General features: G+C 44.4%; 1 protein-coding gene across 1 annotated transcript in view; it reads right to left on the reverse strand.

The window, feature by feature from the left end:
* Positions 1 to 10,819, reverse strand: part of LOC144805640 (uncharacterized) — a 357,642-nt gene extending 346,823 nt beyond the window's left edge. The window contains 2 exon segments of the mRNA XM_078672158.1: positions 7,876 to 10,668; positions 10,764 to 10,819. Of these exon segments, the coding sequence (XP_078528284.1) occupies positions 7,876 to 9,679 (1,804 nt within the window). The 5' untranslated portion in view covers positions 9,680 to 10,668; positions 10,764 to 10,819.
* Between the last annotated feature and the right edge of the window lie 2,938 nt (positions 10,820 to 13,757).

A 13,757-nucleotide genomic window follows, 5' to 3' on the forward strand; every position in this document is an offset into this window, starting at 1 on the left:
GATGGCAAACCCTGCCTCCGACTGGCGTGGAATGAACCTGAAAGCTCGGACTAGGAAGGCTTTGCGGCAGAAGCTGCGGGAGCTGATGTGGACTGACCGGCTCTCTGACCCCCTGCTCCGCCACGGCAGGCAGCACGTCCGTGACCGTGTTGAGGCTGTACAAACGTGTGGGGGTGCCCCTTCCGTGGCCACGAAAGAGACGGAAAGCAGAAGTTTGCTGGCGCTGGCCCGACAGGCCCAAGAACTTGGCCATAGCCCTGAAGTCCTTAAAGCGCTCAAGCTCGCTATCTGCTTTGTCGCCAAAGAGGAGACGGCCATCAAAGGGCATGTCCATGAGTGTGTTCTGGACATCCCCTGAAAAACTGTAGGACCTCAGCCAGGCGTGACGAGTAATCGCCACAGTCGTTGAATTTGCTCTGCCCAGCTAGTCCGTGGTGTCAAGTCCACATCGGATGGAATACCGTGCTGCGTCTCGGCCGTCAGCGACAGCCTGGGCGAGCCGTGTCTGGGCCTCCGCCGGACACTGGGGCAGCACGTCCGCCACCGTATCCCGCAGAGAGTGGGTGTAACAGCCCAAAAGGCATGAAGTGTTAATGGACCGCAATCCTAGGCTGACGAGAAGAACAGTTTCTTGCCAAACTGATCTAGCCTTTTGGATTCCTGATATGGCAGAGCAGTCGGGAATGCGGTCTGGGACGTGGAGGCCTGGATAATCAGACTCTCGGGGGTGGAGTGGGTGGACAGAAAGCAGGGGTCGCCCGAAGCCGGGCGTTGGCGTCGGTCCACGTACTGATCCACAGGGAGAACTGTGGAGGGCTTGGACCAAGTGCCCATCAGAAAGTCAGTGAGGGCCTCAGTAAACGGCAGCAGAGGCTTCGTAGAGCTGACTGGCGGTTGAGTACTGAGAGAAAGGGGTCCCAGTGTGGAAGCAACAATGATTTTATCATTTCACAAAAAAAAAAATTCAAAAACAACAAATGAATCCACATTGTTTTAATTCACAATGAGGATGGGTATAACGAATATACAAAGTATCGTAGGTTGTACAGTGCCCAAGGGGGGAAGGAGGAAGTAATTGAGTGAGGATGGTGTGGTACGGGAGTTGTGACAGTAAAATCAACCTGAGTAACAAAATTACATTTGTATGTTAATTCAAATACAAAAATAGGACCAATGGTTCAATGCAGCAGTATATACATGTCATACTCCAGAAGTGCAAATAATGTCAAATTAGGTATAGAGTTGACAAATATCGGGACAGTTGTCGACGTTTCGACCCTCAATGTAACGCAGGGATTAGTGCAGCCCTTGCAGCAGGGTCTTCATCAGGACATGGAACTGGGCGGGCAACCTAACTAATATATATATAAGTTCTATTAATAGTTCAAAATAATCGTGGGACACAACTTAATTGTGAGTTGTAACAAAAAGCACACATCAACAAAGAGCATACCGTTATGATTATTGCTCTTCCTGTGAGGGGCTTTCGTCGCCGTGGGTCATATTCATTACTAAGGGTGGGAGACAAATTAAATTAGAATTGTGGGAACCGAAGGTTCTGAGAGCAGCAGAATAAACATACTGTTATTCTTTTCAGAGGCTCAAAATGGATTACCGGTCATCATATACACAAGCGTTGTGTACTCACTTTGTGAAATTGAGAGAGCGGTGGAGGTCGAGACCGGCCCGCGGGCGGTGGATTTGGCCGTATCTGGAACAAGACATTGAGTTAGACTTTACAGAGCAACGTCTTGTTGGAGTGATCCGGCACCAGAGACGTGTGGAGAAGCATGCGCTTACCTACGTAATGCGGTAGCTCGGCAAAAAGTCCAGAGGTGGTCTTAAGGGGATCACTCCGTAGTATCTGTGAAGCAATAAGTTAAAAAATGATCGTGAATAGAGGATCTCATCGGGGATCACGATCTCAAAGACTGCAGTGGCAGGGCGGATGAGGCTCACCGAGCACCGTCCCGTGGGAGTGACTCGACACCGGAGACGTGTGGAGAAAAGGGCGCTTACCTAATGCGGTAGCTCGGCAATAAGTCCAGAGGTGGTCTGAAGGGGATCACTCCGTGGTATCTGTGAGGCAATAAGTTAAAAAATTATCGTGAATGGAGGATCTCATCGGAGATCACGATCTCAAAAGTTGGAGTGGCAGGGCGGATGGAACTCACCGAACGCCGACTTAATCGGGCATGTACTCCCGCTCGTGTCTGCGTCTGCAATCGCAAGATGAGCTTCCTGGTTAGGTTAGTAACCTAGGGAACGGTGTCACGTGACTATGGGTCATGAATAGACATTGAAAAAAGACTGCGCGTTTAGTACGATTATAATACTTTAGCGGCAATTAATGGAGTTCGTTTGAAGTGCTCTATAATAGCCGAAAAGGTCATTGACATGATGAAATGATGATTAATCAGACATAGAAAAACCACAGACAATAATTGCAAAAAGGATTAGATATAGAATTCCCCAGACACATTGGTGAAGCCATTGCAGTGTGTAACAACCAATCAAAGAGGAGCATCTTTAAGGATCTAACTAATTCTAACTGATTTTAGCTATTTTTGGCGTACCTCTCACATGAGGGTATAGGCCAGTTCTGAGTTAGATCAGTTCAGGATTATGCTACCACCCCAGGGTAGTCAGTTACATAGGAACATATTATGGGTAATATTGCTAACTGGGAAAAAGAGCTATCCTGTTCGTTGAGTCCATTATGGATAGAATTAAAAAGAAGCATCCACTTTACTTCGCGTACATTTAGAATACTAGCAATGTTACCACCTCGTGGTCCCAAAACTGCCTTTTCTAGTACCACCCACTGGAGACTATCTGGGGGGTGTGACGCGAGTTTGAAATGGTCTACAAGTGGGGCGCCCTGGACCTCACATCTGATCCTGCTCATATGTTGGAGAATTCTTACTTTAGCCTTTTGTTGGGTTTGGCCAATATAAATCAATTTGCATGGACATACTATCGCATAGATGATGTTAGATGTATTGCAATTGCTGTGGAATTTGAGTTTGATTCTGTGTTGAAGATGTACGAATTCCTTTGTTGGTATGGTGGTGTCACAGGCCTTGCAGTGGCCACACCTGAAGTGGCCAACAACTGGTGGAAGATTCCATAATGAGGTAATGGTGGGGTCATCAGGACTTGGTAGAAAGGACCGCACTACATAATCCTTCACACTTTTGGCTTTTTTGAAAGCATGTAATGGTGTAGCCATTTGATTGACATCGTCGGATATCAATTGCCAATGTTGGTTTACAATGGGTTTGATTTGATTGCTTTTAGTCGAAAACGTTGTCATACACACAATCCTGTTATTTTGTTCCTCTGTCCTGTCTTTTGGAGTGAGTAGTTCATCTCTTGGATAAAACCAGGCACGTTTCCTTGACTTCTTGACTAGCCCTCTAGGATAGCCCCGTTCTTGAAGACGGTTCGCAAGGTCCTCAGATTCCTTGAAATAGTGATCTTTGTTGGAACAGTTCCTCCGGATACGGAGGAACTGTCCGAATGGCAAGTTGTCACGGAGTGCGCGAGGATGATGGCTGGTATATTGTAACAGTGAATTCCTCTCAGCAGGTTTGCGATAGAGTGTAGTGAATAAGGTTCCAGACTCCTCGTAGATGGTAATGTCCAGAAAATTGATAGTTTTGTTGTCCGATTGGCTTGTGAATTTGAGATGGGGTGATTGTTGATTCAACCATATGAAGAACGATGATAATACCTCAGTGTCGCCACTCCAGATTAACAGTATGTCGTCAATATATCGCATCCAGAGACTGAGTTGGTCTCTGAATGGATTGGAGTGGTTTAGTACAGTATCATCTTCAAATGCCGCCATGTATAGAATTGCCACGTCTGGGGCGAAGGGAGCCCCCATCGCTACGCCAGAGATCTGAAGATAGAATTGATTTTTAAATATAAAAAAGTTTTTTGTCATTGCAATCGTCAGAAGAGCTACAATGAACTCTGTTGGAACTTGCACTGGAGCAGGTCGTTGGTTTAGACACCTGGTTATCACAGCTAAAGCTTCCTGTTGAGGGATGCAGGTGTAGAGCGATACCACATCGCATGTAGCTAGTACTTGACACTGTGGGTCGAAGGATCGATTCTCGACAATGTTTATAGTGTGCATGGTGTCACGCAGGTATGATTGAGTAGACTCTGCGAGAGGTTTAATGAAGAAATCGATATACTTCCCAAGTGGTTCCAGTATGGACCCACAGCCAGAGACTATGGGGCGTCCCGGGGGGTGGTCCATGCTTTGTGTATTTTGGGTATAGTATAAATGGTTGCCAGTCGTGGATGTTTTTGATTAAGATATAAAAGTTCGTGTTCGGACAGAAAACCCTGGTCCAGGCCAGCTTGCGTCAGCTGCTGAATTTCGATGGTGATGGCTTTTGATGGATCCGATCTTAGTAGTTGGTAACTGGTCCCATCGTTTAATTGGCGCAAGATCTCGGATTCGTAGTCGGACATGTCTTGGATCACAATTGCGCCGCCTTTATCCGCTGGCTTAATCACGACATCGTTGTTGCGGGCGAGTGATTGCAGGTCCAACTTTTCAGTTTTACTGATCTTGTACTTTGTGAATGATTTTGTATCCAGAATTTGTTGTACATCTCGCCAAACAACGGTCTCATAGGCCAGTATTTTGTGTGACATGGCACTGGCGTGCGGTACAAAGGTAGATGGTGTTCATAATCCTGTCAATGAAGGGTTGGACCGTGCATCAGAATTGCGAAAAAAATATTTCAGCCGTATTCAGACGAACTGAACTTGAAGAGTTCAGTTGGTATTGTAAAGTTATCAGGCCCGTGGGTCGGTACATATGATAACCCTTTGTTTAGAACTTTGATTTCATCCTCGTTCAAGTTGTGTTGAGATATGTTGATATCTCAGGAGTGTCTACCAACGGTAGGTTTTGTTGCGGGTTACCCTCTCCCCATGCTGTTCCGGTTGAAAGTGCACTTGCTTCGGGGCCTGGCCTCGTCCTCCGTCCCAATTGTTCGTATTCTGTTGGCCGCGTTGCTGGCCACCTCGCCAGTTGTTGCCTCTGCCACGGGATGGACGCCATGGTGCTTGGCGTTGTCCTAAAAAAGGGTTATATTGATGTTGCTGGTAGCCGTAGTCTTGATAATTTTGAAAGGGACTGGGGCCTGAACTATTAATAGAACTTATATATATTCATTAGGTTGCCCGCCCAGTTCCATATCCTGATGAAGACCCTGCTGCAAGGGCTGCACTAATCCCTGCGTTACATTGAGGGTCGAAATGTCGACAACTGTCCCGATATTTGTCAACTCCATACCTAATTTGACATTATTTGCACTTCTGGAGTATGACATGTATATACTGCTGCATTGAACCATTGGTCCTATTTTGGTATTTGAATTAACATACAAATGTAATATTGTTACTCAGGTTGATTTTACTGTCACAACTCCCGTACCACACCATCCTCACTCAATCACTTCCTCCTTCCCCCCTTGGGCACTGTACAACCTACGATACTTTGTATATTCGTTATACCCATCCTCATTGTGAATTAAAACAATGTGGATTCATTTGTTGTTTTTGAATTTTTTTTGTGTGAAATGGTTAAATCATTGTTGCTTCCACACTGGGACCCCTTTCTCTCAGTACTCATTCAACCCAGGTCCCAGTGACTATTTTTGGGTAAACCCCCCCATATATATACGACTGGCGGTTGAAGCACCTCGGTGAGGAAGTTAGTCCTCACACTGCTGCAGGGAGCTCAAGGGCTAGGGCCTTGGCCGCCCTGCGCAACACCACAGCATAAGTAGCCCCCTCCTCCGTAGTCACGGAGGGAGGAGAGAGAAAACCAGTGTCAGGCGAAGTGTCTAGACCACTGGCATCCCCCAGCTCATCATCCCAGTCCTGACTTAACTGGCACTGCTGTGCCAGAGGGTCCTCAGACCCCTCCCAGTCCTCCCCTTGATCCGTGTCCTGATTAACAGGCATGTCAAATGTCAAAGGTTCTTATATAGCGCCTTATCACCGAAAGGTCTCAAGACGCTTGCTTTGGGAACCCGTCCTGGCTTTTCCCTGTGAGATAATCCCTACTGGGCATCCCCAAGGTGAAAGCCAGGCATCCCGCCGCTGGGAGGCCGTAGTGGAGATTAAGCAAGCTATTGCCCAGAGTTGCAGAGTGTGAACCTGTGATTCGAGTAGGCACCGAAGCGAGAATTGTCGAGTCCGTGGACATTTGGGCTCAAGACCCTGCCGCGTCGGGAATTGAACCCTGGTCCCGGGTCTGACCTCTGCTTCAGGGTCTGCCTCCTCTAACCAGTGAGCCACACTTGCATAAATGACAGAGCCGGGTCATAGGTGAAGGGCTCACCCATCGACATCGGGGACGGCGCTGCTCCGACGCCGAACCGGGACTGGGGCTAAAACCAGAGATGGTGTTGTCCGAGGATGGCGCCGGGGTCAGCACCAGCGGAGGAGTCATAAGGTCAACTGTCTTCGACCGGGATCCAGGCCTGGATCCCACGGGGTCCTGCACACCGAGACCGAAGTTGCTGACGGCACCGGGGCCGAAGCCGCCAGCAAGTTAGGACTCCCAGTCGGACCCGCAGGCCCGAAGCCGCGCCGGCAGGTGTCGACGGCGGGAAGAGAGTCCTCTTGGCCACGAGGAAGTCTCTAATATCGCCCGGAGTCGCATTCAGTCCAGGGACCAGAGGGTGTGGGACAGGATGCGACTCCTGAGCGCCGTGAGTGGCGAGGGGAGTCCTCACTGCTTCTTTTTGACATGCCTCGACTTACCCGAGTGCGAGGACTTGGATCCAGATGATTGGTGATGACTGCGGCTCCGCGATCAGTTCCTCGACTTCCTCCCCGACTGGGACCTCAAGCGGCACAGAGTCGACTGCCGGAGCTCGAGGAGCTTACGGGAACGCTCCCGCCTAGCCTTCGACGTCAAGGCCCGGCAGTCGGAGCACGACTTGTCATCGTGGTCGCCCCCAAACAGTAGGAACACCGGCGGAGGGGGTCGGTAACAGACATCAGTCGGTGATAGGCGTCACACAGCTTGAAACCGGGCATCCCTACTGGCACCAGGAGTCGAGTCGACTCGACAAAGATAGACAAAAATGTCCAAAAAGTTAGTAAAAAAATGACTAACGGTACGTGCTCTTCCCGGATCTGCGCTAGCTGGCGCGGAAAAAAGAAGAACTGACGTCAGCGCGCGAGGGCGGCGTCTAAGTACTCCAGCGACATCATTCCGGCGATCACGACACCGACGACGGACACCGAGCCGCAGACGACGCCTACCGACGCGCAGGGGTACTGCTGACGAAAAACTTTCCGTATCCAGTCTGACGCCTGGGGGTAATTCTAAGGTAAGGAATCTAACACTAACGTGTTTCTTTCAGATTCTGTCTTTCAGATACTAGCTTTTTTGGCATAAGGATTTTCTCCAGTGTGGAGTTTCACATGGTGAGATAGCGTTTTTCTCTGCAGCTCTTCTGGCATTCAGAACACTCAAAGTTTTTCATCAGTATGGAGAATCGCTTAGGATTGTGAGGCTGTGCCTATCAGATAGGAATTTCTGGCATTCACAGCATTGGTAATGTTTTTCCCCTGTGTGCGTCTGCTCATGTAGAGGGAGATTGTGTTTAAAACTGATGCTTTTCTGGCACTAAAATATTTTGATGGTGTGTTTTCTTATGGTGCTTGAAATTATCTCTACCTCTGAATCTTTTCTGACAATTAGAGCACTGATAATTTTCTTCTCCAGTATGGATTCTCATATGTTTAGTGAGATTACATTTAAGGCTGAAACATTTTTGGCATTTGGAGCACTGATAAGGTATTTCCCCAGTGTGGGTTCTTATATGCTGAGTGAGACTGCCTTTTTTACTGAAACATATTTGGCATTCGAGCACCTATATGGTTTTTCCCCAGTGTGGATTCTTATATGATTAATGAGACTGTTTTTTTGGCAGAAATATTTTTGGCATTCAGAGCACTGATATGGTTTTTCCCCAGTGTGGGTTCTTATATGCTGAGTGAGCCTGATTTTTTCACTGAAACATGTGTGGCATTCAGAGCACCGATAAGGTTTTTCCCCAGTGTGGGTTCTTATATGAATAATGAGACTGTTTTTTTGCCCGAAACATTTTTGGCATTCAGAGCACTGATAATGTTTTTCCCCAGTGTGGGTTCTTATATGCTGAGTGAGATTGCTTTTTACCCTGAAACATTTGTCACATTCAGTGCACTGATAAGGTTTTTCCCCAGTGTGGAATCTCACATGCCCAGTTAGAAGTGATTTAAGTGTGAAATCTTTTGGGCATTTAGAGCACTGATAAGGTTTTTCCCCAGTGTGGGTTCTTATATGCTGAGTGAGACTGGGTTTGTCTCTGAAACATTTCTGACATTCAGAGCATGGATAAGGTTTTTCCCCAGTGTGGGTCATTGTATGTTGAGAAAGAGCTCTTTTGTCAGTGAAACATTTCTGGCATTCAGAGCACTGATAAGGTTTTTCCCCAGTGTGGATCTTTTTATGCTGTGTGAGTCTACTTTTTAAACTGAAACATTTCTGGCATTCAGAGCACTGATAAGGTTTTTCCCCAGTGTGGATTCTTATGTGCCGTGTGAGTCTACTTTTTACACTGAAACATTTCTGGCATTCAGAGCACTGATAAGGTTTTTCCCCAGTGTGGATTCGTATGTGCCGTGTGAGTCTGCTTTTTACACTGAAACATTTCTGGCATTCAGAGCATTGATAAGGTTGTTCCACAGAATGGGTTATTGCATGTTGAGAAAGACGTCGTTTGTTACAAAACCTTTCCTGGCATTCAGAGCACTGATAAGGTTTTTCCCCAGTGTGGATTCTTGTATGTTCAATGAGTCTGCTTTTGTAACTGAAACATTTCTGGCATTCAGAGCACTGAAAAGGTTTCTCCCCAGTGTGGGTTCTTATATGCCGAGTGAGACTCTTTTTTTCACTGAAACATTTGTGGCATTCAGAGCACTGATAAGGTTGTTCCACAGAATGGGTTATTGCATGTTGAGAAAGACGTCGTTTGTTACAAAACCTTTCCTGGCATTCAGAGCACTGGTAAGGTTTTTCCCCAGTGTGGGTCCTTGTATGTTCAGTAAGTCTTCTTTTGTCACTGAAACATTTCTGGCATTCAGAGCACTGGTAAGGTTTTTCCCCAGTGTGGGTCCTTGTATGTATAGTAAGTCCTCTTCTGTCACTGAAACATTTCTGGCATTCAGCGCACTGATAAGGTTTTTCCCCAGAGTGGGTTAATGCATGTAGATATAGACTCGATTTGACACTAAACCTTTTCTGGCATTCAGAGCACTGATAAGGTTTTTCTCCAGAGTGGATTCTCATATGTTCAGTGAGTTTCGATTTATGGGCGAAACTTTTCGGGCATTCAGCGCACTGGTAAGGTTTTTCCCCAGAGTGGGTTAATGCATGTAGATATAGACTCGCTTTGACACTAAACCTTTTCTGGCATTCAGAGCACTGATAAGGTTTTTCTCCAGTGTGGATTCTCATATGCACAGTGAGATAAGATTTACGCCTGAAACTTTTTTGGCATACTTTGCACTGAGAGTGGTTTCCCCCAGTGTGCATTGTGTCAAATTCTGTGAGATAAGATTTATGGCTGTATCTTTTTTGGCACATGTAACTTTTTCCCCTAACTTAGGTTATTTTGCCTTGATTGAGGCGGTTTTGAACACTGAATTTGTTCTCACAGTCCGTGTTTTTATAAGGTGTATTCCTAGAGTTAATATCTCTACGTTTAGTTTTCTCTTGCTTATATGCCACAGTAAGAGTGAACCCGATTTTAGAGTTAGGCTTGTTTAGATAATGTTCAGCATTTATCTCTAAAAGAAATTGTGTGTAATCTTTTTAACACTTGAATTGAGCAAACTATGTCTGGAAGCAGTCCTGTAACACCTGTCGAAATATTTCTAGCAGATAATAGTCTTTAGGTTATAGCCTATCCGGCAGCAACTTATTTTGTGACTGAAGATTTTCTCAAATCTATTTGTATAGGTTCTTAGCAATGCAGTGATAAGGTGTTAGTCTGATATTTATTAATTAAACTGATAAGTACCTTTTTGCACTGACGTAATGGCAGTAACTGAGGGCGTTAGAACGTGCACAGTACTATTGTGGATCACGAGTCTCAGAACATCAGTTCCTTTTACCCTTTCTATGTTTGGTGTAAGGTTAAGTTTTGTAGTTCTGAAGACGAGGATTTATTTACATTACCTATAGCACAACTGTGCTCATTTAATCCATTTTTATATTGAACAGTTTTACATATCACTCATTCACAGCAGATACTGTTGAGGCGATTTACATAGAATTACAGAACAGTACACAATAAAAAATAAACAATCTGAGATGGTTATGAACACAATAAAGTGGTGAATTTTTAAGGTTTTCGCAAGAGTTAGCAGAGTGGGTCGTGGTTTTCTACCCAGAGTCAGATAGTCTCAAACTTGTGTAACTGGTTAAAAACAGTTGTTGAACAAAGGTGATTTTCCATTCTTTTGGTTGTTAACGTGTCAGCTTCAGAGTCTTCTCTCAGCGTCTTTTCTTTGATGGTCTGCAGAAGAAACCTTTTGTTATAACTTTCTTTTTATGCAGTGTGTGCTTCCTCTCTGGAATTACATGATGTTTTAGATGAAGGTTATTCTGTACACAGATATGGATTTGCTCTGGGTTAATGAAATGCTAAATTAGAGACTTCACTTACAGTATAGTACTTTCCTCAGCTCCCACTTCCTCGCCACACCTAGATTTTGGAAATTGTTTAAACATAGAATGTTGGATGTCCTTCAGTTTTTCAAAATAATCCTTCTTATGGCACAGACTTCAGTTGCCTGGTGCTAAATCTTGCTTTCTTCGTCAGTAATTTCAATCACCTATAGTATTAAAATTAAATAGTTAATACATGAAAATTTCCCAAAATATAATTTACAAGCCAAATCAATGCAGAGTTGCAGAATTTTGAAAATGTTGAGCTGGTTTTCATACAGAGCAGAGTGTAGAATTGTAGCCTGAGAGTACTTGGATGTAGGAGTGAGGATTTATAGAATTTTCAACATTTTATTAAGCTCACAAAGGATACATGCACCCTATGGACTTGTAACATTGAATCCCAAAGGCAGAAATTAAAGTCATATGCACTGGCACCAAACAGATATTTAAAAAAGGATACTATTAATTAATTTTTAATGTAGATTTCTGGGACGGGAATTTCCCCTCCATGGACAACAGGCGTTTCCCCTGCCCTGAGTTACCACCTACTTGTATCTGGTATCCTGACTTTTGAGTTCTGGTCTCTGCTGCACACAAATCTATTGTGTGCTGCGAGGACTATGCCTAGACATATCCCTCAACTATGTCCAGAGTATGAATCAAGGGCAATGAAATTAAGGAGTACTTTCATGTGCTCATTTTATTCCACCTGATTATCAGTTGTTAGGTTTTTCTGCACCTGGATGTACCGGGTGCAGAAAAACAGGACACCATTTTTTTCCAGACAGGAAAATAAGACTGAAAAGACGCACAAGACTCTGGGTGCAGCAGAAGCAGCCAAGACTTATGCTGTTTTTATACAAACTGGGAGAAACACACAATTCTTCCCTTTGTTAGACATTTCTTTACCCTCCCCTCCCCTGCTTCACCCATCGCCCAACCAACCACATGCATTTATCTACCACCTGCTTAAAACAAGTGGTAAATAAAAGCAGAAAAACACTATGAAATAGTGAATGGCATGTGATTTGACAGGCAGAAGAATCTGTTCCTTGTGGCAACTCCCCTGTCCATGGCGTCAAACTTGTGACTGCATGTTGCTGGGGTAAATATACCACAAAGTTTAAAAAAAAACAATTACATTAGATTTTTCAGCCACTCCAGCACTGTGCAACTTCTAACAAGGGACTATGAGAGGTCTTGGACCGGTCCTGTGACCTGGAGTGTCACACCAAGTGTTCCCTTATTTAAGCCAGAGGAATGTCATGGGTTTAACAGCTAGAGCGGTGGTGGCAATGCACCCTGTTGTAAGGATCAATAGCCTGATGAGATCTTTGCATCATGATCAGTGGAGTGGCGTCCTGCTGACACACCTATGTTTATTTTTTTTGTTTTTTGTTTTTTATTAGCAATACATGAGTATTCAACTCACAAGAGTACAAACAAATTAAAGTATAGTGAGTACATGCGTCTTAACCATCACACCACATTTAAGCATATACATTTAACTCGGACAGTTCCATATCAGACCGACTTCTTCTGGTATGCCCAACTTTAGTACATAGATTAAACACAACAAAAAAAAATTGCCATTCAAAAATCCAAATAAGATAAAACAGGACCCCAAATTTGTAAGCCTAGCTTTCGCTTATGCCTACCTTTTAATGCATACAAACTATACTCTAAATTAAATTTAGCCTAGAACCTAGCCCTCCAAGCCTCAAACTATGGGGGATCCCTTTGTTATCAGCTTGAAGCTATACATAGCCTTAATACTGCTGTTGCTAAAAAGTTCAAATATATAGCATTCCTTGGCACACTATCAGCATTTACCCCCATCTCTACACCCAACAAAAGCTGCGTAGGCGACAAATCAATAGGTGTTTCCAAAATAGCAGTTAGAAATGTATCAACATGCTCTAATAATTCTTTTAATAGTGGACACGTACAGAAGATATGCATCACATCTACATCAGGGTTATCACAGCGAAAGCATTTCCCCTCCTGTCCACCACCCCATTTGGCAATCTTATGAGGTATCATATATAAATAAAAAATTGTTTTATAATGTTGGGCAGACAGGTTAGCAGTCATAAATTATCGACTAGCTAATTCAATGGAGGTCTCCAAACTAATATCAGAACATCCTAACCTGCTTTCCCACTTACGATTATGTTCTTACAAATCATTGGATCTTGTTTCCAACATACAACTATATAACCCCCCTATTCTTACTGCTTTTCGGCTAGCTTCAATAAGAGAATTAGTCTGAATATTCCACCGGGCAGTGAGGAGATAGTTCCTAATTTGTAAATATTTTTAAAAATCTGCCCGGGTATATGGTATTGTTCCATGATCTGATTAAACAATTTCAGACCCCCTTCCGTATACAAATCCCCCACTATTTTTATACCCTTACTCTGCCAGTTCTGCACTGTCCTATCCCAAAATACACTCGGAAAGCAAGTAACAACAGTTAATGGGGTATACCAGGAGACTTTCTCTATCATGAACATTTTCTTAATAGCTTTCCAAACCTTCCAAGCTGCTAATACAGTCTTGAATCTTGTGCGCTTATAATAGCTCCAGTCTAGGTGAATGAACAAACAGTTTTTTGCATCTGACCCCAGCAACATATGATATATAGCAGGAGATTCAGCAGCCACACTTGGCCCTATTCCAGTAAAGAGTATATTCATATGTTGGAGCATGCATGCTTAGTAGTAGAGTGTAAAGTCCGGTACAGACCACGCCCCAACCGCTCTAGGTAACACCATAAACCGTGCAGCTCTGCGGGCCTTCCCTCGTGCCCATATAAAGTTCATACATAATGACTGTAGGTGTGTCAAATGAGTGCGTGAGACTTCAAGTGGAACACATCTAAAAAAAAATACAGTACTTTTGGCAGGATCATCATTTTCAGCATATTGCACCTGCCAACTAATGACAGATGCAAGCATTCACACCGATCAAGCTGTCTACACACCCC

Source organism: Lissotriton helveticus (assembly GCF_964261635.1).
Source record: "Lissotriton helveticus chromosome 1_1 unlocalized genomic scaffold, aLisHel1.1 SUPER_1_unloc_17, whole genome shotgun sequence".
NCBI lineage: Eukaryota > Metazoa > Chordata > Amphibia > Caudata > Salamandridae > Lissotriton > Lissotriton helveticus.